A 26,775-nucleotide genomic window follows, 5' to 3' on the forward strand; every position below is an offset into this window, starting at 1 on the left:
AAACCAAACCCAAAGCAATTCCACTATTCAGTTTAGCTGTTGTGCAGGGGACTCGGGGACTTAGTGCCACTCCAGCAGCCTAAGCCTTTATGGCACTGAGCATCACATTTATGCTCCTTATTCCCTGCTTGTGAATCCAGTGCTTTTTAAATAAATACAAAACCCAGTGCTGTCTCAACCCCTGCTCCATCAGCCCTTCCCATCCTCCCTAGACTGCACAAAATACAAAGTGCTAGAGGACTTGACAGTGATTAAGGAGCATGAGAGTGCCCAGGGAGATTAAAGTGTACAATGATATCTTAATACTCCATTTCTTACTGCTCAGCAGGAGCCAATGCCTTGGGTTTGCCAGAGAAACATTTTGCAAAAGGTCTTCTGTTAAAATTTCCTTCTCTTTTTAAATATATGGAGCGAAGGAAGGAGATGGGACGCAGAACGTGTGGATGGGAGATAGGGCCCCCACCCATTCCAGCCTCTCAGCTTCACCATTCCCACTCAGAAGACAGGAATTTGTTTGCTCTCCTGTTCTTATGACTACTAAGGCAACCTAAAACTTTAGTCCTCAGCTGTGTTTCTGCAGCAAAAACCTCAGCTAATTATGCTTTTGCAACTGAAAGCTGCCCCTTTTTCCTAATCCCATGGAATTTACAGGATTTTTCTTCCCAGTTCTTGACAAATTAATTTCCAAAAGCCTGCAGACTTCTGCAGGGACCCTGTTGGGAGCTGGTGTAATGTGACATCAACTCTTTGCAGTGACACGTGCTGCCAAAATCCTCCTGCCCTATGACAGCTTGGAGGGAATTGATGTTCAGGGACTCCACAGACATCACTCAGGTGCTCAGGAGATTGTTTATTTTTAAGAAAAGGTGTTCTCAGGTCGTCCTAGAAATAAAACCAAGGAAATCAGCCTAATTGGGCAGGGAAGAAGTCAGAGAAAGAACTAGAGACCAGCCTGTGGGACAGGGAATCCCTGGGATCAGAAAGGTTTCCTCAGTGGCTCTGGGTAAATGTTTAATCCTATTTAGTTCCAATGTGGGAATAACAATAATCATCCTCTGCCTGCTTTCCTTGGGCAGGCTGGAGTTTATTTGGGGCAGGAACTGCCTTTTCTCACAGTTCTCACTGGGATCACTAATCCTAGAAAATATTGAGCTTCCAGGAAACATGGACATTGAATCCCAGAATGGTTTGGGTGGGAAGGGACCTTAAAGATCATCCAGTGCCACCCCCTGCCATGGGCAGGGACACCTTCCACTAGCCCAGGTTGCTCCAAGCCCCATCCAACCATCCTGGCCTTGGACACTCCCAGGGATGGGGCAGCTGCAGACTCTCTGGACAACTTTCCATGAGTGAGGAGGGAGAGGGAGCACAGGCATTTTCACTGGCACCCCCACGTACACAAAGATGCTCACAGGAGGAATTATACAATATCTCTATGTGTGTGTATATATATCTATATATAGTTTATTTCTCACAATCCTGGTAAGAGTTACAGGTGTATTTGGGAATCATTTACAGTTTCACAGCATATGGAGTGACCATACAGCTTGTGATGTGAGTAACATACAGTGTGTAGAGAGCACACGTTTCCAACCCATCCACCCACCACTCACACAATGGGTTTCCAAAGCTAATACTAGATTCAGCTACGGAGAAAGCCTGGAAAATGTTAGGGTACAGCGTTGGGTGTCATACAACACTGTCAGTCACAATGGGACAAGCTAAACTACTTTAAATTTTCAATCTAGTATTTCTAGTCTACCTGCATTATTGCATTTATACGCTTTTTTTGTTTTTTTAAAGTCAAAGTAAATAGAATACTATATGGGAAAGGAAAAAATTCTTGACTATTTTAGGATTTGAGCTGCAGCCCATACAAAGTGTCCATAGAAGCATAGACAAGATTATAAATTCGACAAGGTATAAATTAGCTGGATAGCTTTGTGTGTAGGTAGGTGTCCATTTCCCTCCAGGAAATGTGTCCAGCAGCATATTGTTTCTGAGAGCAAAAAAAAAACAAAAACAACCCAAACCTGTATGTTGAACACAGGCAAATACGTGTAAGTGACAAGCAGGTCTGTTTGCACAGGGAAGAAACCAAGGTGTCACTCGGAAAGCTCCTATCATTTGGAAAACACGCTCAGGAGCTGACTCAAACCCCACCAAAGTCCTCAGAAAGATGCCTGAGGCTTCCAAAGGAGCAGCAGGCATTTCCCTGCTCCCAGCATTTGAGCCTTCAATCTGACTTCCAAGGGCTTTGGATCAGTCCCTGGAGAAGTAGCAGAATCCGAACAAAGCAAAAGCAAAGTCAAAAAATCCCCTGTAATCTGACCTTCAAGTTCCCTTCCTACAATTTTTCTGCACAAATTTATAGGCAACCTGCACCTACCACCGGAAGAGAGTTGGTTTCCTGGGGAGCTGAAACTGCAACTTTTAAAGGCTTCAGTTGAAATGGTCCTGGGGAAAGGCACCAGGCTGCTCAAAACTTAGTGAAGCCAAATTATTCCCCTGTTGGTTTGTTCATTTGTTGTTTTATAACATGACAAGATTGTGTGGCACCCTTGTTCTCATCAATTTGCCCCAGAAACTTGGCTGCTTGAAGCTGTTGAGGCAAAACCAGGGATATGATGCAGGACTTAACTGTTGCAAAGGTGATTAAAGATTCCTCTTGTCCTGGTGGGAGCTTTGGTACTGCAGCATCATCACACAGACAGCAATAACCTGTAAATTCATGCTCAGGGTGCTGCACTGGGGCTGAGAACTGGAAAAATAATGGAATTGCTTGTCATTTGCAAGCTGGGAGCAACCGGAAGAGAAACAGGAACAACAGGTTCCAAAGCTCATGTAAGCCAAGTTATGTTTTTCAGCAGAAAAAAAAAAAATCTATTTAATTTGAAGATCATCAAAGAGCAGGGGGGGCACGAGTCCCAAAGTACTGCTGTCCAAAGGAGTGAGCAGAGTTCTATCACAAGGTAGATCCAAAGTCATTTGGAAATCCAATGGCTCTGATCTCTCACGAGACTTTGAGGCTTTGGGCACGAGCTTATTATGGTGAACTGAATGAAGTGTGAATTTTCAAGGCCCAGCGGTCCCGCAGTGCTGTGTCACACAGTAACACCAGAGCAGCCCATCCAAATGGGAAAATCCTCGACCCTGGCACACCACCTGATCCTTCCAGGCCAGCAGAAATGCAGGTCCTTGGCTTCGGGCTCTCTCCTCCCCACGTGTTTTTGGTGCTCCAGAGGACTGAAGGAGCACTGGCTCCAGCCGAGGGCAGCGCGTGTTCACACTGTGTCAGCACCTCCCGAGCAGCCCCAACACCTCACACCTGACTGACAGCTCAGGACAAGGAAGGGACCTTCCTGTGGGTTTGTCATCCAGTACAAATCCCGTGGCAGACTGAGACCCTCACGGATCAGGGCACACGGAAGCTTCGTACGTTCCCTGCTGTGCCGCACAGTCTGGGGGCCGAGCACTGCCCGTCTGTTTTGGGACCACCCAAAATGGGCCTCATCATGAAAATGCATCTTGCCCACCCCTATGGATATCTCCCGGCTTCATGGTGAAGGGAATGAGACCACAGCAAGATGCTAGACAGCTCAGGAAGGGAATCATCATCCCTGCTCCATCAGGAAGGCAGGGACTAAGAGGATGGAAGTGCGAGCGGGTTGGATTTTCAGCCCTTGCCATAGCAAAGCACGTGAAAAGAGAACACAGCCCCTCGAAGTGTCCTGGCAATTCCCCTCAATCACACAAAGCTGGCTGTAGAAAACTTCAGGTGTTTTTCTAACCCATTAACATTGCACAGGACCAGCAGGAAAAATTCATCTGGAAAGGGCAATTAGCAGAGGTTAATTTGCACGGTGTCAGAGCTGGTCGGTTTTGCTTTTTGCCAAGAAAAAAAAAGAAATGAATAGGTTATAAAAGTTAACATGTCCTTACCAAAACTGTTAAGATAATTAAATAGTGCTTTTTTCTCTCCACTTCTCTGCTCTGTTCTTTGCACACTCTCAGAGTCTTCACTGACTTGAAGCTTTCCGAGGAGCTGATTGAAATTCCAGGAATTTCACCTTTCAAATCCATTTTTTCATTGCCTTCCTTTTTTGGTTCGTTTGTCAAAGCATCATTTTCCTCTCCAGTCTTTGACACTGTTATTTTCAACCAATTCTAAGAATAGCTAAAAGGCTGCTGAATTCCAAACCCCAGTAGCATTTCCAGGAAAAAGCAGGGAATGTTTTAAGGCAGAAATCATCTCTCACTAACTCCAGGGGTTTGGGTTGTTGTTGTTTATGTACAAATCCTGATGTGGGTATAATCAGGGCTGTGAGCAAGGCTGCCTCAGAGAAGACTTTCCTTATGCTCAGCTGAAGGGCTAAGGAATGTTTGTGTCAATTTTTTAAAAAAAATGTGTGACTGATAAGATTTTGTGGTGACCTGCAATCGATATCCCTGGTGCCAACAAGACCTCAAAGGCCAGAGCATGGTGAAAACAATGGAAAAACTCCCCTATGGATCATCCCCTAAACTTTAATCCAGCAGAGACAAAAACCCATGTTTAATTTATAACCCCACTCGAGGGAACTAAGAAGTGCTTCAGGGCAAGTGCCTGTTCAGCGCTTTGAGTGAGCCCCGGGTGAACAGCACCTGCAGGAACGTGTTCTTACCCTCCCAAAAATGCTGCTGCGTTATCCTTTGGCTGCCACGTTTGTTTGCATCCTACTGCAGCACTGTTGGGAATAACGGGATTTATCCACAGGGTATTAAATCGGTAGGAAGAGGAAGCAGAAGCGTAATCCATTTCATCTCTCCCAAAATAGAAGCAGCTAAAACCTTCTGCAGAGTTGTCCAAGGGAGCGTAATGACATCTTTGCATTCGACTAAAACTTGGGGTTCCTTAAAAACAGATTGAGATCAGGGTGCAGTAATTGAATCGACAGTTTTAGTGATAAGCTAAAAGGTCTGAAACCAATTTTTTACGAATTTATGATTTTATCAACTTGACCGAAAAGAGTAAACTAGCAATCTAGATCTCTCCAAACCCCAAGCACAGAATCTGATTAGTTGTAAGCGTTAATAATTCACTCTCCCAACGGAGATGGCACTGGAAGGACTTCATACCACAAACACCACACGAAAAAAGAACGTCAAGCAAATAACGGCGTGTGCTCAGTACGAGAAAAGACAACTATTTATTTAGCACAGCGAGTTCAGTCAGTTCAGCCTCCTGCTTCGACAAATTGGGGCTGGGAGAGGGGAACTCGCCCTCTCAGCCTAGTTCTCGCTGGACATTTTTGGCTCGAAAGGAAAGCACTGCACAGCCTGGCACATTAAGGCAGGACAGGAGGTGTTTGCAAGTCAGGGCTGAGGTGCGTTGTGGCATCTACACTGGATCTACCCGACTCAACACTAGACCCACACTTCAAAAAGCGCTACAGCACAGTCCAGTATAGTCTAAAAGTGCCTTATTTTAAAGCAAACAGCCCACACGACTATCCAGGGAGGGGAACAGGGATTTGGAGCTTCTAGGACAGCGGGCACACCGGACATTCAGCAGTTCACTAGCCAGACGTTCTTTGCACTGAGGAGAAACCAGGACTGAGAAGGAATTCAGGCGCTGCGTGGCATGGTGGGAATGGCACAGAAGAGACATCACAGACACTTTGTGTGAATGCAGGGAATGAAGGAAGGGGCATTTCCAGCTTGGCTTCTCTCCCCCTCCCCAGACTGCAGTGATACAACACATATGTATGCACAGACACACGGGCAGGATATTCTCGAAGGCAGGGTGGTGTATTCACACACACACACACACACACACACACACAGAGAGACAGGTGTTTCCAAACTGAACTGCCAAAGAGGTGGTTATCTGGACAGCAGACCCTGAAGTGATCACAGGACGTGGAAGATCCCTTGGGAACAGGACATACCATGTTCAAAAATCCCTTACAAACAGGCAATACGACGTCTGCTGTGCAGGGTGGGTTCAAATGAGTGACAAACCCAGATGAGGAGCTGCAGCCCCATCAGCACCTCTGTGGTGTGTTTCTGGATGAAATTAGTGGCCTTGCATCCAAGTGCTCTAAGGGCAGGCAGGGTTTGGAGGTGGAGAAATGTTTAAGGCCCATGGTTGGCTGAGAACTGTTTTTTCCCCTCTTCTGTTGGCAAAGGTTAAGTCAAGGAAATAAAAACACTATAGAAAGTAAAACTGGAGATTCAAATGAAGCAGGTGTTTCATTTTCCTCCCCCTGATCTACCTGTGCTGGTCAGGGCAGAACAGACAGATGCTGTGTCTAATGTCACACACTGCTGAAAATAATCCTAGGCCAGGGCTGAGAGGGAGGGAAAGGACAGGAAAGGCAGAAATATCTCTTGAAAACAGAGGTCACCGTCTGAAAATCACCACCCTGCTTGGCAAAATGTGACTCCAAGCAGGAGGGACTATGGTGTGGAATGGGGTCTCTCCCCGGGGTGGAAAAGGATGTGCCTGGGGCACTTTCAGGATCTGGGCACATCCCGTTCCCACTGTGTCCTCTGCCAAAGCTGTGCTGCAGTCACTGCAAGGGAGCTCAGCAGGGGCTGCTTCTGAGCTTCGTTCTCTCCCATCTCTGCTTTCCAAACACCTTTCCTGTTCCTTTGCTACCATTTGTCCTCTCCTCTTCCCCCCGTCCCCCCAACTCAGAAATAACCTCTGGACATCTGCAAAACAGGACGAGGGGAAATAAGATCTCTAGAGAAAAGTGGTGTTAGAGAAACACCCCACCACGGACCCTTCTGCTTCAAACCATTCCCTTGGCTGGAAGTGACACCCTGCCACCAGGAGATACATCCACAGTGCATGCCAAGAGTGCTTTAGGCTACCAGGATTTTGCCTGGAGCTGTAGCCCTCCTTCCCAAAGCCCCTGTGAACCCAACATGCCCACCCCTGTCTCTGTACAGGTACAGGTGGAGGCAGGCACCAACCTTCAGCTGCACCTTGGTCATCAGAACACAGCATCTGATATTCCCAGAGGCCATGCACCTTTGGGAATATTTTATGAGCCTTGGGAAAAACAGAGTGACAAAGCTCACCATAGGAAAGGTCAGGCTCCATCACCAGACCTTTGGTTTGGGGAAGACTTGCATTCAGCAGATCAAATTTGGAGGTAAATAAGACAGACATGAGCCAAGAGAAGAATTCCCAGATCAGTTACACACTCCCACCATCCTGTGCAGTGACTGTACCAGAGGCAGACACTGCACAGGCAGCACCTGAGGAACATGCACCTTTCTCTGGCCCTGCCCCCCCGAGTTCATACATCCAGCTCAATTAAAGGTGTCTGACAGGTTCTGGAACTGAACTCACTCCTCTTTGCCACAGCCTCTTACTGGCCCTCCCCCTAAACCCTGCCCAGGGGCTGCGGCTGCTGCCGAGCTCCAGATGCCACAGTTCTGACCCCATCTAATCTCTGATTCCCTTAAAAGCAAAATGTAAGGTCTTTTTATGAGACTCTGTTTTGCAGCAGCCAAGAGAAGCCTAATGGACACCCACTGGTGTTAGAAGAGCATCAGCCAAAGCACTTAATACCCTCTCTTCTTCCCCTCACAGGGTCTGGCTTTAGAGCCAAGGTACTCACCCATGAAACCAGGCTGATCCCGAGGGCTGGGAATTTGTTTCCATTTCCAAAGTGTGGACAAGTCACAAATCCCTGCTGCTATGACAGGAGGGAGGTAAGAAATCCCCCCAGGGCAGACTAGCCCTTGAACAGGGTTGCCCTGCTGTAAAGCAGGTCAGTGTTACTCTCGTGGGCTCCCAAGTCCTCTCTGCCCCTAAAACCAACTCATGTCTCCCCTTTTTCTGTCTTCCCATCTAATGAGACTACACCCTTCAGTGGGGAAAAAACCTGGTGAAAGGCCTGATCCAAAGCCCCCAAAAAATGAACACAAACAGTCCGTCTGACCTCGGAGGAGCTTGGGCGGAGGCCACAGCACCCTGCAAAGCCCAGCCTAACTTTAGGAAATACTAGATCCAAAACAAAGTCTCTCCATCCCAAACGCTGCCCATATGACCCTGGGGGGAGCCCTGGGATCCTAAAGGCTGCCTGCCAACATGCAAGGAACAGAGCAGGTGGCAGCTGCTGCCGGCCTGGGGTCAGCAGGGGACTCAGCACGGCCCCTCTGGGACTCGAGGGGACACCCCAGGCTCAGGCTCAGCCTCTGCCTGCAGCTTTTCCTCCGGGGCACTTCCCAGCTGGGTGATTAGAGGTGGCTTGATGAGCAGCAGGTACACGAGACACCTGTTGGAGATCACACACTGCTGTTTGGTCAGGGAGCTGCCTCCTACCTGCCCTTGCCCCAGGAGCACTGGGCAAACACCACCCAACACACCGCGGCAGGCGAACTGGGCCCTGGCTCTCCCCTTCCGTCTTCTTTACCACAACCCAACTTAAAACCAAACCAAACAGAAACCAGAACACAAAGTGGGGACTCCAGATGGGACGTAGAACGCTTTGGACTTGAAAACAGGGGACTGCAAGAGAGGTGGGGGTGTCTCCCAGGGAGAACAGCGAGGGAGGGGAGGGGACACCGTCATTTACACCGAGGAGAAGCTGTAACCTATACACGGTGGTATAAGCCAAGATATATTACATGAAAGAACACACTGAGTGCATGGAGTTACCCACACTGGGTCAAACTGGCACAGTTGTCTTGAACAAGACCCTTGAAGTTGCATTTGGTGTTTGTTGTTGACCTATCTAGCTCGCTCTCTATATATATAGCTATGTATAGAATTTCTCTGCATGCATTTGTCTCAAAAGGAGCTGTACAGCTGGGCTGGGTTCCTCATCCCCACCCCGTCTCGGTCTTCATTTTTTCCGGGCTAGGAACGCCACTCCCACAATCACAGCCAGCGCAGCCACCGCCACCCCTCCGACGATGATCAAGGGCTTCATGTTGTCGAAGAAGCTGCCCGGTGACTCCTCGGAGCTGTTTCCCTTGTGGTCAGAGTCAGGGGACTGGCCGGTGGCCTCGTGCGCCTCCGTGCCGGCGGGGTTGGGTTTCAGGTTGCTGTGGTTGTTCACGACGGCGGCGTCGCCACCCGCCTTCTTGGCGGCGGTGGCAGGAGCGGGCTGCTCCTTGGGGGCCTCCTTCTTGTCTGCATTCGTGGCAGGCCCAGGGTTGGGCTTTTCCGGCTTTGCGGAGCTGGCGGCCTTGGCGTCGGGTTTGTTTCCGCTTCGGACGTTGCCTTTGGAATCCATCCTGCGAGTGCTGTGGGCAGCGACTGGATGCCACGCGCTCGGGGCTGTCCCAGCTCCTCTCCTTTGCCCGGCTGCTGGAGGAAGCAGAGGAGCCACCCGAGCTCAAGCCCTTGGAGCAGCTGTCTTGGGATGATTCTCACGCTGGCACTGTCCTACCTGGACATGATACGGCACCTGGAAGAGGAAGCAGAGCAATGGGAGCTGAGTGACAGGACAGAGAGAGCCAGTGCTGTTCTGCCTGGAGGTGGTGGAGGAGGACAGGAAGGAAAACTGGAAAACTGTTGGCTCTTTCTTTTGGAACTGTGAGCTGCATTCAAAGCATTTACTACAGACTGCATCTGCAACAATCACAGAACCATAAAATGGCCTGGGTTGGAAGGGACCTTAAACCTCATCCAGTCTCACCCCCTGCCATGGGCAGGGACACCTTCCACTAGCCCAGGTTGCTCCAAGCCCCGTCCAGCCTGGCCTTGGACACTTCCAGGGATGGGGCAGCCACAGCTTCTCTGGGCAACCTGTGCCAGGGCCTCCCCACTCTCACAGGGAAGGATTTCTCCCTAATACCAAACTAGAACATTAAACAAGTCAGACTGACTGTCATCTATGGCTGCCCCAACCAGGCAAATCGAGACAAGTCCATCCTGGCTGTGAATGTGGTGCCATTTGTCAGCGATGAGAAACTCACATCCAACCAAACAGATCTTACTTTGCATTTGTTTACCCTTACCATTCCTGTGGGGTGAGGAGAGAGCACTTTGTTCCAGGGGAAAGCGGATCGATGGCTCCTCCCTGCTCGTGTCTCACCCTCCACGCTTCCTGTTGCAGCACTGTCCCAAGTTCAGTTTGGGAAGTGGGCTTTGAAGGGTTGCAGAACCACCACAAAAACATCCCCTCCCCAAACCTGGCAGGGCAGGGGGAGCCAGGGATGGAGCTCCCGTGGTCGCACCCCCAGGCGATGGAGGAGAGCACACGGCGCTGGGCACTTTGGGCACTTTGCCATCAGGCTCTGGCAGCACCAGGTCAGCTCCCAGCTGGGAAATAATGAGTAAGCAGAGGCAGCAGAGGCAGCGGTGGGATCTGAGCCACTGGCTTCACTGCCTCCCACTGACCTTCAGCGCTGCCAGGAGCCTGCTGGGAGCTTTCTGCCTGCTAAGGGAAATCGGAGCTTATCACCTGTCTGGACTGAGAGCTGGAGAGGCTCCTCAAAAACCTCAACAAATAGAGATCCCTTCCAAAGCGGCTCAGAATGCACATCTCTCCTCTAATGACAGGAAGGAGGTCCCAAGGTTGCAGTCTGTGCTGCTGACTCTTCTGGAAAACAGGCTGACAGATGTGGTGGTTTCATGTCCATCTAGGCAGGAACGCTGTCCTGCAGGAAACCTGCTCACAAAAATGCCAGGTTTGGGTCTAGAGCAAAGCTGGGCATCACTTTATGGCTCAGTATGAGATGGAAACAGCCCCCTCTCCTGCTCTCCCTTGTAAGCCATTGCTCAGTGGCCACCAGCTGCTCCAGCCCAGTCACTGAGGGAACTGCTGCACCAAAATCACGGAATTCCATAGCTCTCATTGAATATCCTAAATTGGAGGGGACCCACAAGGATTTTCAAGTTCAGCTCCTCATGCTGCACCAGGCCTGGTGACCATAAAAACCCCATAGCCTCACTGAGTGCAGCTGGACAGTACCTGCGTTTCTGAGTTTGTGATATTAAACCATTTTGGAAAGCCCAGACTCCACCGCTCTCCCCTCACGAATCGCTGAAGGGGTATCAGACACTTGGGCATCTTGTACCACACAAACACCATCCCAGATGCTCACCAAGCTTCAGACCTTCTCTGTGGCTTGGGACTTGAGAGGTAAACATGGCCAAGTGCAAGAATATTTTCTTCTCACTGCTCATTTTGTAATATTTCTATAGATATCACCTGCCTCACCTTTTTCTACTGCTTTCAGAGAGCATTCCTACTGCTCTGTCAGTACAAATCCTACATGGATCCAGGGCTGAGGCTGCTCACAGTCACTCACAAGGACTCTGCTCCTCTGGTTTGAGACGAATTTAGCCTCATTTTCCACCCAGCACAAAGAGGACACAAAGAAATAGTAAGTGGAGCCCATGACTAAAGCGGGCTCAGAGGTTAAAGCGGGAAGAGTCGGATCGATCGTGGCATAAATATTGAATTACCTGCTTAGTCGCTTTGATATCAGTTAGCTGGGCTACTCACACACTCTGATATTCGTGTGGTTATAGCACCTGGAACAAGCATTGAAATTCTGCTCTTTCCCTAGGAAAGCCATGTGCAGCCTATGGAAATGGGGTAAATCACAGAGCAGGCAAACTCACTTTTTTGCTGAGAGATGGGGGCCCTGCACAGCCCCAGTACCCCACAGTTTATCCACAGCCCTCACTGACCCAATTTCCAGGTTCCTGGGAGCAGGAGAGCTGGTTTTGCTCGAAGCCCATGCTGGGCCATGGAGCCTTGTCCTGCTGCCATGCCCTGCACTGCCACAAACAGAATTTCTTGATTCCAAGTGAATTTCCATCTAAAAGCAATGCAAACTCCTCACACAGCTCAGAAAAGGTTTTAAAAGATGCAGAAACCAAACTAAGCCAAAAATCAATATCTCCAGTTCTTAAGTGCCCACATAAAAGGGCTTTTGTCTGTGATTTTCCATCACTGGAATTAGCCACAGGATTGCCCAGCAGCTCTCCAGACCCTTTGGCCTGACTCCTCCTGCTCCTCAGGACACTGGGGACTCTTAACAGCACATCCCCTTGCATCACAGTTAAGTACCTCCCAGACTCCCTGCCTTGGGAATCATATCCACTCTCCACTCCTGTACTTCCATGGGCACGATCATGTGCTGATATTTAGCACTTCTGTCTCCCACCCCAGACTGAAAAGAAAGGTGCTTTTCTCATATCCAAAAACTAAACCTGCACATGAGGGTTCCCTCCCCATCCCTTTGTCTCCTCTTCTTCCCTCATTCCATCACACAAAGTTTTTTCTCTAATGACACATTTCTCTACCTTTGCTTTCTTCTTTGTAGCTCCTCACATCTATTTATTCCTCCCTTCTCATCAGCTGCTGTCTCTGCCTGGCTACCCATTCCTCCCCCTTCCAGCTCTGTCTCTGCCTCCTACACAGGCAGCAGCACTTGGGAATAAGGTTTTGTGGGAGACAGGTTTCATTTCCTCCCTTTTTCCCCCCCTCCATGCCATTTCTGTTTAACAATCAGTGCCCTTTCAGGGAGGTTTTCATTGCCAGCAGCTAACCAGCTCTTTCTCAGGCTGGGAAAAAGGAGCAGGCACAATAAAACCAGGGATAAAGGAGAAAAATGAAAAAAGAAAAGCCTTCCAAATTCCTGCTGCTGCAAGAACTGGCACACAAACACCACGGATCTCCTGGGATGCTCCTGGTTGTTGCAGCTCTCAAGGTCAGTGCAGTCGGACTCACCCAGCTCAACAAGCTGCCCTCAGCCTGAGCAACAGGCAGAGGGGAGAACAGCTTTCCCTGGCTCCCTGAAGGGCACCTTTTCTGCCTCAGTTCCCAGCAAATTAGCAAACACATCTATTCATCTGTCTCCTGCGTGCGCAGATGAAAGCTGCATCAATCCTGCTCCGAAGGAGCGGATGAGTCATTGCCAAGCTGTGCCATAGCACTGCTCCGTCAGGATGGCCTCTTCCCTCTGCAGGGACCAGCCCCATCCCATCGCCAGATCCTCTCATCTTCCCCTCCCGCTTCAGTCTGGAAGGAAAAGTCAGTCACTTTGCAAGACCAAGCAGCTGCTCTGGGGTGTGGGGTGTGGCAGGAAGCTCAGCCGTAGGGTTTTCCTTCTTTTATGGAAAGCAGCACACTTCCATTGGGTCCTCAGCTGCCACACTGAGATGGTCAGCCAGGAAGGATTCAACCAGCACAGTGGGGTTATGTATCAGGATTTATCCCACCCCAAAGGTCCACCCCTACACTCCAGGTGCCCTCTGGTTGAAACCATCCATCTCAGAAATAGCTACAGACGACGTCTGAGCTGGAGCAATGCTGGGCAGAAAGAGCCAGAGATGGCAGGAAAGACTAAGATTATACCCTAATCTCCTCTTCCCTTCTTTGCCATTCCTACATGTCTGGAAAAAAGGCACTCATTAACTAGTGCACACAGCAGACAGACCTGTGCTCTCCATAAGGAAACACCAGTTGGCACCAAAGGTGGCTGAGCGTTTCTCTGGCACAGGAGAGGGAGCTCCTTTCCCAGCGCTCTCCCCATCCTGCTCTCCTCCACCTTCTTGTCTAACCCCTAAAGAATGCAGCTGGGACCACCCTGTCCTTCAGGAAGTGTCCTCAGGGGTCTGTGCCTGCTCCCTCTGCCACGTGTGGAGTGATCTGTCAGGGCCGGAAGGATTTGTGTCCAGTCCCCTGCCCCTTCCCAGCCTCCTCCTGCAACTGAGCAGCACATTTTGTTTCCCAGCACTTCAACTCTCCAGTTCCAATGGGAGAAAAATAGCATTTCTCCCCTTTTCTGAGCTGCTGGAGGAAAAAACACGTTAAAGGCAGGGAGATGCCAGGCAAGCACCCGAGAGGAGCGACGGCAGAGTAGTGACTAAGCCTTTCCTGTCCCCAAGAAGTGCTGTGAAGACAGATGAGGTAATGCACCGCCTCTTGATATTACCATAAATATTAAAGCAGCTTTACATAAGGAGCTTGTGTTCGCTCAGCTGCCGTGAGCAGCTCCCCAAGGAGGGTTTTAGCTCCCTGCCAGGCTGTTTCAGCCCCCCACTCCTGACGCAACGCACAGCGAATGTGATGAAACACAACGCAAGCACCACGCCAGCGGAGTCACTTGTCACAGATGCTTTTAAACAGCCTCAGTGCACCAGGAACAGGCTGTGCAGGAGCCTGCTGTGCTTCCCAGCCCTCCCAAATCCATCCCTTGGAGACAGCAGCACCAAGTCACAGCAAACACCATTGACCCACTTCACTCTGATGAGATATTTATGAATCCTTTTCCCAATCTGTTGTTTGCTACTCCCCACATCCCCCCCCTTCCCTTACCCAGCCCTGGATTAAACATTTCCCTCTCAAACAAGCCCTTTGAATCTTGACATGGAGACTGTCAGATGCTGAAGTATTTTAACAGTGGCAGCAGCCTCAAATTGCTGCCACAGGGGGAGATTTGCCAGCACAGCCTCTGCTCCGTGGCTGCGGCATTCCTGCGGCTGCTCCGAGTCCCAGCACACTCACCGCTGGTCCAGCTGGGGCTGGCAACGACCAAAAACCAGCATCCACCACCCCCACAGCCCCCAGAGCGTGGCCAGGACCAACCCCTCCTCTTTCCCACTGTCACTGAGCTGTGTCACCTCTCCCAGCCCGGGTGATTGGGTTATACCTGGCCCCAAGGTGAGATGTGGGAACAGGACGGGCTCCTGTGGCCCAGCAAAACTGGCAGCTTTTGCTGCACAGGGAAGGGCTGTGGGATGCAGACCCCGGGTTACCAACTGCACAGAGGTGGCTGGTAACACTGGTGCCACTGTCCTCTCTGGAGGCTGCCCAGCCACGCTGCCCACACAGGTGACACAGCACTTCAGACTCCCCGCCAGGAAGAGCCCAGAGAAAGGACATTTATGGTCTCTTCCCACACCATGACCTCTGCAGATGACAAGTTCTGAGCCAAGTGCCACCTCTGCAAGCCACACACCTCCTGTCCCCAGAGGCCTCCTAGGATGGACGTGGCAGACATTTTATTCTCCGAGAGAGGGAGGAGGCGTTGCAGACACACCACACTCCTGCCAGGGGCTAAGCTTTTGTTCTTTTTGGGTTTTTTAACCCCAAACACAGCTCCAACCTGCCCTGGTAAGCCCCCCCTGCCTGTACACAGCCACGTACACAGCAAAACCAAGGCATTACCAAAACAGCCGTGGGAAACAGGAGGTTTTGTGCTCCAGCCACGTGCTCCGACTGACGCCCACAGGGGTGGGCACCGAGGTACACCTGGCACGGCCCTGACCCACTGTTGGTGGGAGGATTCACACCTGGCAAGGCTGTACAACCGCCTGGTCACCAGTGCCACCAGCCCCCACCGTGCAGCTGCACCCTCGGACACATCTTACAGGAAAATAATTTCCAGGATTTGAGAGGATGTGAAAACACTTTGCTGAGATTGGGTTGGAAATACCCCGCTGCAAAGCCTGGCTCCTCAGGGCCCTAACACAGTCCACGTGCCCCCAGAAGAGGGTTCAGAGCACCTCACTTTGCTGTGCTGGCCCAGCTTTAATCCTGGGTTTGATCCCCCCTCAGACACAGAACTAAATGCTGTTCTATTTTTTGTAGCAGAACAAAATGGTAGCTTTTACCCTTCAGTAGGTCTTAAGCCTCTCCCTGGCAGAACTGAGCACCCCTCACCCCAAGACAGAAATTCAGGGAACAAAGGAAAGGACTGTCAGCAGGATGACTTTTTTTCCATGGTGGTTATTTGTCAGGACACTGTATCAAAGCACTGGAGTGGTTTCAATAGGGAACAGGTCGGGAGATGCAGTAGAAGATGTGCAGCAGCAACAGGAATCATGGAGCTTTAACCCACGAGTGTGACACCTCACAGGGATCTGGGTGCATCCTGCACCCTACCCTGGGCACCTCCCCAGGTCTTGACTTCTCCAAACACACTCATTTTGGTTTTTTATAATGCTTTTCCAGCCCTTCCAGAGCCAAAAATTCAATGCCAGGGACTCTGTGGCACTGGGGATGTGTTACTGCACTGAGAGGTGGCACAGCCCTTCCTGGGGGCAGTCTGAGACCTCCTGTGACACCAGAAGGCAGGTCACCAGAGCCCCAAAGTCCAGGAGAAGCCAGCCCAGGAGCCTCCTGCTATTGAAAAGGTAACAATCACCCCACCAAGCACAGCTCCATCTCTTGGCATCAGCGACTCTCCCTCCTCCAGCTCCTGCAGGTCTGCACCATGTTGGCTCTGCTCAAGCATGCAGAGGGAGGTTACAGCCCAGGAGGGAGGGTATACCCCCAAAATGCTCCCCAGGGAATAGGGATTTCCCACATCCACCCTAACACCCTGGCTGGGGCCATGGGGCAGGGCTCAGGTCTCTGCTCAGCTCTGCATCTGTGGTGCCAGCTCAGGGATGACATGACAGGGTCAGCAAGTGTTCCCTGCCTCTTGGATAAGGGTGGACATCCATTCCTTCCCACCACAAAGCACCGCTCCTTACCCCGAGCCTGCCAGCACTTGGGAAAAGCCTTGGGCAAGAGGACAGATGCTTCCAAACTGAGCAGCCAAAGGCCAGTTCCCAGCTGCAGAAGGCTGGTTTCCTTTCTGATAGATCTTGCTTCTAGGGCCTCTTCCTGAGGCCAGTATCCCAAATTCAGTACTCTCAAGCAAAAAAGGATGAGGCATGTATGGGACACAGTAAAATAACCCCAACCACTGCAGGAAGCAGCAGAAAATTTATCATCGCTCCCCAGCTTATGGGCATCCATCCCTTCTGCCTGATGCAGGATCACACCAGCCTTTCATGCCATCACCCCCTTTGCAGCTCAGCTGTGGCCAGCAAAAAGATTCTGGAGGCAATTCCACACGTGCAGAGCTGGGTCTGGAATCTGGCAGCTCCCGGATCTGCAGGCGTCAGCCTGGAAACTGTTGCTCTGCAGCTGAAACGTAAGAAGCCACTGCAGGCAGACAAGGGGCCAATTCCACACGAGGCAGTGACCTTCCAGGCATGCTCCTGGCATGCTCCGGGGTAAAACCCATCCCTTCCCTTGTGCAGCAAAACCAGAGCGCTCTCATTCCCTGCAGAAAGCTGGGAATGAGATCTGGGAAGGATGGCCAAAGCTCCTCCAGCATAGAAATCCCTGCCCAGAGAGCTCCATCCCTCCCTCTGCCCTGTCTGCCAGTCCCTACACCCAACCCAGGATGGGGAGACTGTGCCAGGGCACTCGCCAGCCCCCAGCAGAGGGGATGGATGCAGAGAGATGAGTATCCAAATGCAGAGGAAATCTGGAATTTCTTCCCCCATCCTTCCACAGTATCACGGGGCTAGAGGCTGGTGTTGAGCACCGTGGCTGAGAAAGGACAGATGGAGAACGCTGAAGGTCAAACCTGTGAAGGTCAGACTTTTGGAGGTCAGGCTTGAGATGGAGCAGGGAGCTTAATCCAGCGGAGTCCATCCTCCCTCTCCTGACGGCATCCTGCCCAAGCCCCACCCAGGAAAGCGGGGCTGCGCCGGGGGGCGGCCGCGGGGAGGCTTCCTCCTCTTGTCCCAATACCCAAGTTTTTCCAAGCTGACCTCGATTCAATTTTTAAAAAATCCTCCTTCTTCCCCTTCCCCAGAAGCCACCAGGTAGGCAGAGAAGTAAACAGGAGCGAATAAATCAACAAGTCCCTGCAAACACGGGGATGCACATGGGTGCGCAGAGAGCAGGGACTGAAAAGCCTGAGACGTTCCCAAAGCGTTTTCTCCCTGGAAGCACACACTGTGACTCAGGAGCCCTGGTCTGGTATCCTGCTCCCTCCCACCCCTTTCGGTGCAATATTCTCCCTTAAAATAGGCACTTATTGGCTCTGTCATCTTTCTCCTTTTTGGTTTTGGGTTTTTTTTTTTTTTGGGGGGGGGGCAGATTTCCCTTTGTGAGCTCCTTTCCAGCACAAGCCAGGGGTCATATCCAAGGATAACCCCCCTCCTTGATATCAAAGCTCCCCTGCCTAACAAAACACCCCCCTTTCCTTGGAAAAGGTGAGGGCTGAGCCAAGCTGCTGGCTGTTCCTGGGCACGCTTTCCTCCTGCCTCGGCACTGACGGAATTAAAGAAGAGCCATGAAATCCAGGCAGAGCGAAGGGCAAGCAAACTCACGCAGATAGGAGAGGAAAAAAAAACAACAAAACAAAACAAAACAAAAAACAAAACAAAACAAACAAAAAAAAAACCAACAAAAAACCAAACAGCTGGGAAAACCGCTCAAAACGTTCCAAGGAGGTGTACCAGCTTTCCTGCCAAGGCTGGAGCGGTCTAGCCGGGGATGCTGCTCCCCCTACTCCCTCCCAGCAGCCCTGTTTCCGGCGCATGGCCGGCTCCTTCCCCGGCCGCTCAGCCCTTCTGCCTCCGGAGCGTTTCTGCCGCACCCGGGCCCTCTCCTTCCCCTCTCCGGAGCCCGGCGGGGCAGCGGGATCGGCAGCGCGGCTGGGATCGGCAGCGGGGCTGGGATCGGCAGCGCGGCTGGGATCGGCAGCGCGGCACTGCCCGCAGGGGCAGCAGGTACGGGAGGGCAGCGGGAAGCCGCAGGCAGGAGGCAGGCAGGAGGCAGGCAGGAGGCTCCCGTGCGTTTGCAGGAACAGCCTCTCTGGCTGCCTGACCTTCAGAGAGCAGAACGCGGGAGCTGAGGGCACGGGAAGGGAGCCGCTCGGGGCCAGCCGTCCTCACCGGGCTCCTCGTTTTGGGTTAAAAAGGCGCGTTTTGCCTCTGGCAGGGAGAGCTGTGCGGGTCCCCGCTCCAGAGCCGGCATGGCAGCCCCGGCCTCCATCCCGGGCGGCTGCGAGGAGCTGGGCACTCACCTTGAGCAGGTGGCTCCGTGTCTCTGTTCCGCTTTGTCACCCCGGGCGGGACATCTGCACATCCCCCTGCCGAGGGCCGGGACCCCCGGCCCCTCCGCCCCTCACCCCCCGGCCCAGCGCCATCCCGTACCTCTGTCCTCCGGCTGGACGAGTCACACCTTGGGAGCTGGCTCTGCGCAGAGAGGAGGGAGGGAGGCAGGCAGAGGAGGGGGGGAAACTTGGGAGTTTCCCACAATGCACCTCTGCAGACTGCATGAAGATGGAGAGCAGGGAGGGGGGGAGAGGGCGCTCCAATCCGGAGGGAAGGGCTGGGATCTGGGGGGAAGGGGGGGGGCAGGATGCCAAGGGGGGACCGCAGGGTGGTTAAGGCAGCCCAGCTGCATCTCCACATCCCCTGTCGTTTGGGGCTGAGCTGGCTCAGCAGTTCAGGGCTATCCCTGCAGTGTTGACCCCTCTGCCTGCTCTGCTTGTTTCTTCTCCAAATCCTGCCTGGGTTTGCAGCAATTACAGGGAACAGGGCAACAAAGTGGGGGGGACATACTGGGCAGGAAAAATGGGAGGGGGCCAGCCTGATAAATTGGGATGCCTGTGTGTAGACCACAGGAAAAAGGCCAGGATAAGGGATTTCCAAGTGAGATGATCCCCAGCAGGGAGTTCAGGATTGTACTGCTAAGGAGAAGCTCTGCTTAGTGGAAGGAGGACACTGAAATGCTGCACCTTGGGGTAGTTTTGTGCCAGCTCTGCTTCCCTTCTCCCCAAACTCCTCCTCACCCTAGGGTGCTGGAGTCTGCCCCCCCTTCCCAAACTCCCACAAGGTCTGGGAGAGGCTGCAGGCAGCCCAAGGCCAGACTAGAGCCGGGCACACAGCCCGGTCCCGCTGCGGAGCGCTGTCATCCAGCCAGGCACTGCCAGGCACAGCCTGCTCCTCCTTCTCATCCACACCAGCTAAAAGCAAAGAGCCCTCCCTGTTACAGCCTCACCCCTCCAGCCAGGCACAGGGCTCAAATTCCCATGACTGGGTCACATCCTGCTTACATCCCAAACCACAGCAGGTTCTGGGATTGTCTAGAGCTCTTTCTAGCCCTTATTTCAGAGCAAATCAGGCTGTGTGCTGCTTGCCCACCTTCCTCCATCAGTAGCTTGGGACCCACTGACAACCCTCATGTAATTTTGGACAAAGACTTGATATTTTAAGGAGATTACACCCAGAAATCCATGAGAAACAACTTTGTCAGCTCAGCTGCCTGCAGAATAACTCACTTCACCTCTGTGCTCGCTGAGTTTCCTCTCTCCCATGAATGGCAGCCAGGCATCAGCTCAGCCATGGACCTACTCAGTGCAGAAGGGCTGAAACTCCAGAGAAAATTCAGGATTTTGTTCCTTGACCCTCTCTGGCTCTGCCAAACTGCCCACCAGATCCAAGCCAGGTGCGTGTCATGCCTAAAAGTACTCAGGCTGCTTAAATCCCACTGTAAAGGACAATTCTGCCCTCGTTTGAAGTGAACTGCAGAACAAGGAGCTGGATGCAAGAACCCAAATCTCCCAGGAAAGGCTGTGCTTCCTGGGGCTGGTTTCAGATGCAGCTCCCCATACCCCCGTGGAGCAGGGATGAGCAAGGTTATCCTGCTGTAGTCCTTGGCTCCAGGAGCTGGCTGGGCTCAGACAGGCTGACACGGATGGGATTAGCTGTGGCTGATGCTGATGTTCCCTCTCTTCCCTGTCTGGTCCTGCACCCAGCAGTGCCAGCACTTCCTGCTCTTCTAGGGGCTTGTGCCAGGCACATCCAGGACCTTTCCATGGCTGCAAACAGCTGCTCCCCTTTGTAACGCCTCCCAAATTTGCTGATTTACTGCCAGCAGCAGAGAGGGGCTGAATTCCTGCAAAGCTGGTGGAAATCCACAATTCAGTGCAGGAGAACTGCTGCTTCCAGGACTAGTAAAACCTTTCTGCCACTTCTGTATCAGGCAGGAATGTCCTCAGCGTGGCAGGAGGAGGGAGGGAGCCTCCTGCAAGTGGAAATCGCCAGCTCCGTTCCCCAGAGCCTGGATGAGCCGAGGCCAGGGGGTTCTGGCAGCAGTTTCCTTGTGTTCACACATGCTGCCTCTGCCTCAGGAGATAAACAGCCCCACGTGATGCTTTCAGAGGCCTCAGACTTGAATTCGCATTATATTTAAATTCTGAATTTAAAAAACGTATTTTACTGAGGTGGGAAAAAGGGAAGCAAAGGAAATGAGCTGTAAAAACAATAACCTCCCCCCTACCCCTCCCCATGGCAGGGGCAGGGCTCCAAAATCCCATGGCACCAGGCATGGGAAGGACCCCTAGAAAGTGGGTCACATCCCCCCTAATGCAGCACAGGCACAGTGAGCAGCAATCCAGACCAAGACACAGCAAGGTGAAAATGGCTTTTTCAAGGTCAGAGGGAGTGGGAAACCTTCAGAAATGGTGCTGCTGGATTTTCCTCCTCCCTCCCAGCTCACACCACACCCCAGGAGGAGTTAGCAGGGATAAGGACAGCCCTGGCTCCTGGGCAGCCCCCCTACAAAACCCACTGGGGGACGTTGGGGGCAGCAGCATCCTAGGGAAGGAACATCATGGAATTGTTCAGGTTGGAAATGCCCCCTGAGACCATCGAGTCCAGCCATTCCCCCAGCACTGCCAAGGCCACCACTAACCTGTGTCCCCAAGTGCCACATCCTCGTGGCTTTTAAAACCCTGGGCAGCCTGTGCCAGGGCTGGACAGCCCTTTCTGTGAAGAAATTTTCCCTAATATGCAGTCTGAACCTCTCCTGACACAACTTGAGACCATTTCCTTTAGAGAGAAGCAGTTATTCCCAGAATTATTTGATGTTCTGCAAGCAGGAGATGTTTGACCCTGAGGAGGGAAATAAAGAGTCAATAAGGAGTCCTTAAATTCCCAATGTGCCTTAAAACATCCTTTCTCCCTTCCCCAGTGTCCCTCAAAGACAGCATTGCTAAACACATCACCCTGAAGCATTTTGTTTTTCCATCATGGAAAGAAAATTATCGCTCATGGAAAATAAAATCATCAAGAGGGTTACCCCCTCCTAATCCAGACACAGGTACCCAGTCCATAAACTAGAGCAGGAAAACCAGGAGATCAGGTCACAGCACAGGCCCACACTCATTTCATCCCTGAGCATTCAAAGCTCCTAAAGGAGCCTCTCTCCTTTCCTAGAGCCCCAGTTGCAACCCACCCACGGCTGGAGAAGGAGGAAAGGGCTACACAGCAGCAAAACCCAGTGGCTGTTTGGGCAGCAGCCATTTCTCCTTGCCTTGAACTCCCGGGAAAGCAGGATGAAGGACGTTTCTCACAGTGGAGTGACTTGCTGCAGCAGCCAAGGTGGGTTTACCTGGCAGCAGAAAGTTTTTGCAGTGAAAATCCAAGCCCAGCTACCCAGGAGGGGCTGTGAATAGCCTGGAATCCCTGAGCAGCCTCCCCACCTGCTGCCATGGGCCTGGGCATTCCCAGTTTGAGCAGTGCTAGGGGACAGTGTCACCACCTCTGTCCAGGCAGCTCATCCTTGCACTGAATTACACGGGCTTGTAACTCCTCGATAAACGCATTGTTTAAAATCATGGAATCACAAAATGGTTCGGGTTGGAAGTGACTTTAAAGCTCATCCAGCGCTCTCAGCACTTCCCAGGCAGGCAGATCCTTTCCTCCTGGGATGGGCATTAAGGATATCTCTGCAGAGCTCCGTGCTTTGGAGCCAGGAGCCCAGGCAGTGCCTTTGTCCCCGGCAGCATGAGTGGAAGGGGACAGAGGCTGCAGCTGGCCCCAGCCAGTTGCATTTGCTCCCAGGTGGATGAGGATGGTTGAAACGGGTTGATGGATCAGGATGTTGAGGGCACCCAGGAGGAGAACCCCTGCAACCCTAAACCCTCACAGATTATGTCCTTATTGCCTCTGCCAGACTTAGGAAAGGCCTGAGCGTTGAAATGAGTGTCCATTGGTGTGTCAGGAGTGCAGTTGGGCTGGCTGGGAATTCGTCTGGGCTTGGGACTGACTGTTCTCCTCATTGGCACAGAGTACAAGTGGAACTACAGAGAGCATGTGGTCCGGGAGTTCCTCCGAGACGGAGCAGGGGACTCCAGTCGCGGGGAGAACCCATCCATCCGCAGCCACTACACCGCCCTGACCATCGCCAGGGAGCCTCGGAGCGGGCACGGAGCTGAGCGTGGAGCTGTGGGATGTGCCAACACCAGCAATGGACCAGCCACCGTCACCGCACAGACGCTGTTCAGACCCGACGAGGACGGGCAAACACCGCGGGTCGTGGTGCTGGTGGGGGCCCCGGGGATGGGGAAGACGACGACGGTCAGGAAGGTGATGGTGGAGTGGGGAGAAGGGACCCTCCACGAGCAGTTTGACTGTGTCTTCTGCATTGACTGTAAAGGCACTGCCCTTCCCAAGGAAGCGAACGTGGCAGACCTGGTTTCACAGTGCTGCCCTCACCAGCGAGTGCCGGCTGGGACGATCCTGGATGACCAGAAGATCCTGTTCATTTTTGATGGCTTTGAGGCCCTGGGATTTTCCTTGGTTCAGCCTGAAGCTGAGCTGAGCTCTGACCCCAGGGAGGTGAAGCCGCTGGAAACCACCCTGATGAGCTTGTTGAAGGGGACTGTTCTCCCAGAGGCTTCTTTGCTCATCACCACGAGGCCAACGGCTCTTCAAAGCCTGGGGCGGTGCCTGGAGGGGGAGTATTACGCAGAGATACTGGGATTTTCAGCAGCCATGAGGGAGGAATATTTCCACAGATATTTTGAGAATGCCAATAAAGCTAACATGGCCTTCAGGTTTGCCAGAGGCAATGAGATGCTCTACAGCTTGTGCATCATCCCCGTCATGAGCTGGACTGTCTGCACCATCCTTGAACGAGAGCTTTGCAGGAAGAAAAACCTCCTTGAGTGCTCCAAAGCCACCACAAGGATGACCATGTCTTACCTCTCCCAGTTACTGAAGCACAGGGACAGGGACAATCCGCAGGTCCTCCAGAGGTTTCTTCTCCGGCTTTGCTCCATGGCTGCTGATGGCATCTGGAAGCACAAGGTCCTCTTTGAGGAGAAGGAGATCAGGGACCGTGGCTTGGGCCAACCAGACCTTCTTCCCCTCTTCCTCAACGAGAAAATCTCAAAGGAAGGTGGAGACCACGGGAAGGTCTACGGCTTCACCCATCTGCACCTCCAGGAGTTTTTTGCAGCGATGTTTTATGTTCTGGAGGACGATGAGGAAACGGTCAGTGACTTGGGGGGTCTTGAGAAGGATGTAAGTAAGTTACTAGAAAGCTACAGTGAGTCCAGGAAGGATTTGAATGTAACAGTGCAGTTCCTCTTTGGTTTAGTCAGCCAAAAATCCATAGAGTATGTGGACAAAACCATTGGGTGCAGGATTTCACCACAAGCCAGGGAAGACTTGCTGAAGTGGTTTCAGGGGAGGCACAGGAGCATCTCCCACCCCAGCCAAGCGCTGAAGATTTCGGAGTTGGACACTTTCCACTTCTTGTTTGAGATGAATGAGAAGAGCTTTGCACAAAGTGCGTTGGGTCCTTTCAGTGACCTGGACTTGCAGGACATGAAGTTGACTCTCTATGACCAAGTGGCACTTTCTTTCTGCATCCAGCAGTGGGCTGGGCTGGGCTGTGTCACCCTCCGGGGATGCTCCTTCCACCAGCAGGATCCCAGGGTGGAGCTGGATGCATTGGTGCCCTGGTAAGTCCTGCCCCTCCTTGCTTTGGTGACCCCAAACTGCAAAGATTTCTCCTCCTCTGCCCCAAAGGATGGTTTTTAAAGGCATTTCAGCTCCTTCCACCCAAACACCAGCCTGGCCTTTCCCTGGGGGTTTAGTTCCTCAGTGGAGGATTTTATATTTTCTTGGGGAGCACAAGGAGCATGTGGGCTCCCCTGTCCACAGCATGTTGTGGGATTGGTGGAGATAGAGCATCTTGGCTCGACTTCCCAAGCCTGACCAGACCCACCTGTGTGCAGGTGGGTCCCCCTTCTCACAGGCAAAGGGGAGATCCCTGATACAGAAATGTTAAGTGCACCCTGTGACTTAAGTCACCCCAGGTGGCTCCAGAAGTAACACTTGTGATCCTTCCCACCTCCAAAGCCACGGAGGTCCCTCCCGAGGAGCCCTCCTACGAGCTGAAGGCTCTGCTCGGGGGGCTGTGTGCCGGTGTCAAAGCCGGGAGCTCCTGGCACCAGTGAGGGCTGCCTGTGCCCCACGGCTCTGTCCCCCTGCAGCTCTGGAGCCTCGGGAGCTGGAGGACGTCCTGGTGCCACCGCTGAGCTGCGGCAGGAGGAGCTGCACTGCCCCATCCACCTGCTGTGCCGGGCACTGCAGCACGCAGGCAGTGCCCTGCGGGTGCTCCGGTGAGAGACGCGCTCGGCGCTGAGCCCAAACCGCGGCTGGCATGGGGGTGTGGGTGGGGGCACCCGAACCGGAGGGGAGTGGGTGGGTGGGTGGTGCCCTGGGCAGAAGGGCCAGGAGCTGTGTGGGCACATGGTCACCCCTCGCAGTGCCCCGCTGCTCCCTGGGGACGGCAGCACGTGGCCGGGGTGAGGCCGGGCCCGCTTGGCTGTGGGAGGGTTTGGTCTCTGGGGTTTGGTGGGCGGGCGAGCAGCCGGGACGGGTGTGCTGAGGCAGCCATTCCCCGTGGCTCTCCCGCAGGCTGCAGTGGTGCCGGCTGTCCGAGAGCTGCTGCGCCGAGCTGGCGGCGCTGCTGGCGGAACACCCCAGCCTGGCGCAGCTGGAGCTGGGCGACGGCGCGCTGGGCGACCGCGGTGTGCGCCTGCTGTGCCAGGGGCTGCGGCGTCCTGGCTGCCGCCTGCGCGTCCTGCGGTGAGTGGCCCCGGCACCCCCAGAACCCCCCGGCATCCCACAGGCATCTCCCACAGGCTGGAGCAGAGAGCTGGGGAGGTGCCTCAAAAGAGTCCCTTTGGGGTGGAATTGTCCCTCTATCCCCACTATCCCAGGGCAAGGAGCTCCAGAGCAGTGGCACCAGGGTGGGGACTGTCACCATGGTGGGGTGGCACCGGGGGCCCTCAGACATCCTGGTGCCACTGGATGATCTTTTGCACGGGTTCCCATCAGGCTGCGTTATTCCCGCCTCACCAGCAGCTGCTGTGAGGACCTCGCTGCCGTGCTGGGCACCAGCCCGTGCCTGGAGGAGCTGGATTTGTCCTTCAGCGAGGGGCTGCGCGATGCCGGGGTGCAGCTGCTGTGCCAGGGGCTCCAGCACCGCGCCTGCCCACTGCAGACACTGCGGTAAGGGGCCAACCGGAGCTCCCTCCTTCCCACCTGGAACAGCTCACCCGCCGGATGGTCAAACCCCCCCTTCCCTGTTTCCCTGGTCCCACAGGCTGGGGAGCTGCCGGCTGACGGGCGCCTGCTGCCCAGCCCTGGCTGCACAGCTGCTGGAGGGGCCTCATCTCACCTGCCTGGACCTGAGTGACAACGATCTGGGAGCTGATGGCATCCTGCAGCTCTGCCAGCAGCTCCGGCATCCCGCCTGCCCACTGCGGACCCTGGGGTGAGGGCCCTGGCACGGCCCCTTTCCATGCCCAGCATCCCCATTGCTGGGGGCACCAGCATTCTGGGTGGTTGAACACCTCCCTCCTAACAAGGTTTAACACCTTCTCCTCTTTTCCTCCTTCCTCCATCCCAAGGCTGAGCACAGACGGGTTAAGCCAGGACGTGCTGCAGGAACTGGCCACTCTCCGGGCCCTGAAGCCCGATCTGAAGATCAGGAACCTCCTGGAGCATGATGTGCCAGAGGGGGGGGCCATGGCCCGGCTACCCTGCCACCGTGGGGTCCAGCCAGGCGGCAGGAAGGCACTTCCCTCCTTCAGGAGAGCTCCAATCCTTTAGGAAAGGTCCTTCCAAAAACCAGAGCCATTCCCAGCCTAGTTCTTGGTGCTGCCATGTGAGTCTGAGCCTGTGCCACACAGGGGGGCACAGGGAGGAGACCC

The 26,775-nt window shown here is 53.3% G+C and overlaps 2 protein-coding genes across 2 annotated transcripts; one reads left to right on the forward strand and one right to left on the reverse strand.

The window, feature by feature from the left end:
- Nucleotides 1-1,436: 1,436 nt before the first annotated feature.
- Nucleotides 1,437-19,027, reverse strand: CEND1 (cell cycle exit and neuronal differentiation 1). The gene is made up of 2 exons (XM_051777188.1): nt 18,911-19,027; nt 1,437-9,413 (listed from the first exon to the last, which is right to left on the reverse strand). The coding sequence occupies exon 2, from the start codon at nt 9,237-9,239 to the stop codon at nt 8,847-8,849; it is 393 nt and encodes a 130-aa protein (XP_051633148.1). The 5' UTR covers nt 9,240-9,413; nt 18,911-19,027; the 3' UTR covers nt 1,437-8,846.
- LOC127466293 (NACHT, LRR and PYD domains-containing protein 12-like) lies at nt 18,298-26,775 on the forward strand. The gene is made up of 8 exons (XM_051776958.1): nt 18,298-18,484; nt 21,980-22,144; nt 22,833-24,513; nt 25,048-25,176; nt 25,475-25,645; nt 25,898-26,071; nt 26,166-26,336; nt 26,473-26,775. Exons 2-8 carry the CDS (start codon nt 22,099-22,101, stop codon nt 26,672-26,674), a joined length of 2,574 nt encoding a protein of 857 aa, XP_051632918.1. The 5' UTR covers nt 18,298-18,484; nt 21,980-22,098; the 3' UTR covers nt 26,675-26,775.

This window comes from Manacus candei, unplaced genomic scaffold, assembly GCF_025592945.1.
Source record: "Manacus candei isolate 608988 ecotype Guabito, Panama unplaced genomic scaffold, ASM2559294v1 h1tg000009l, whole genome shotgun sequence".
NCBI classification, from domain to species: domain Eukaryota; kingdom Metazoa; phylum Chordata; class Aves; order Passeriformes; family Pipridae; genus Manacus; species Manacus candei.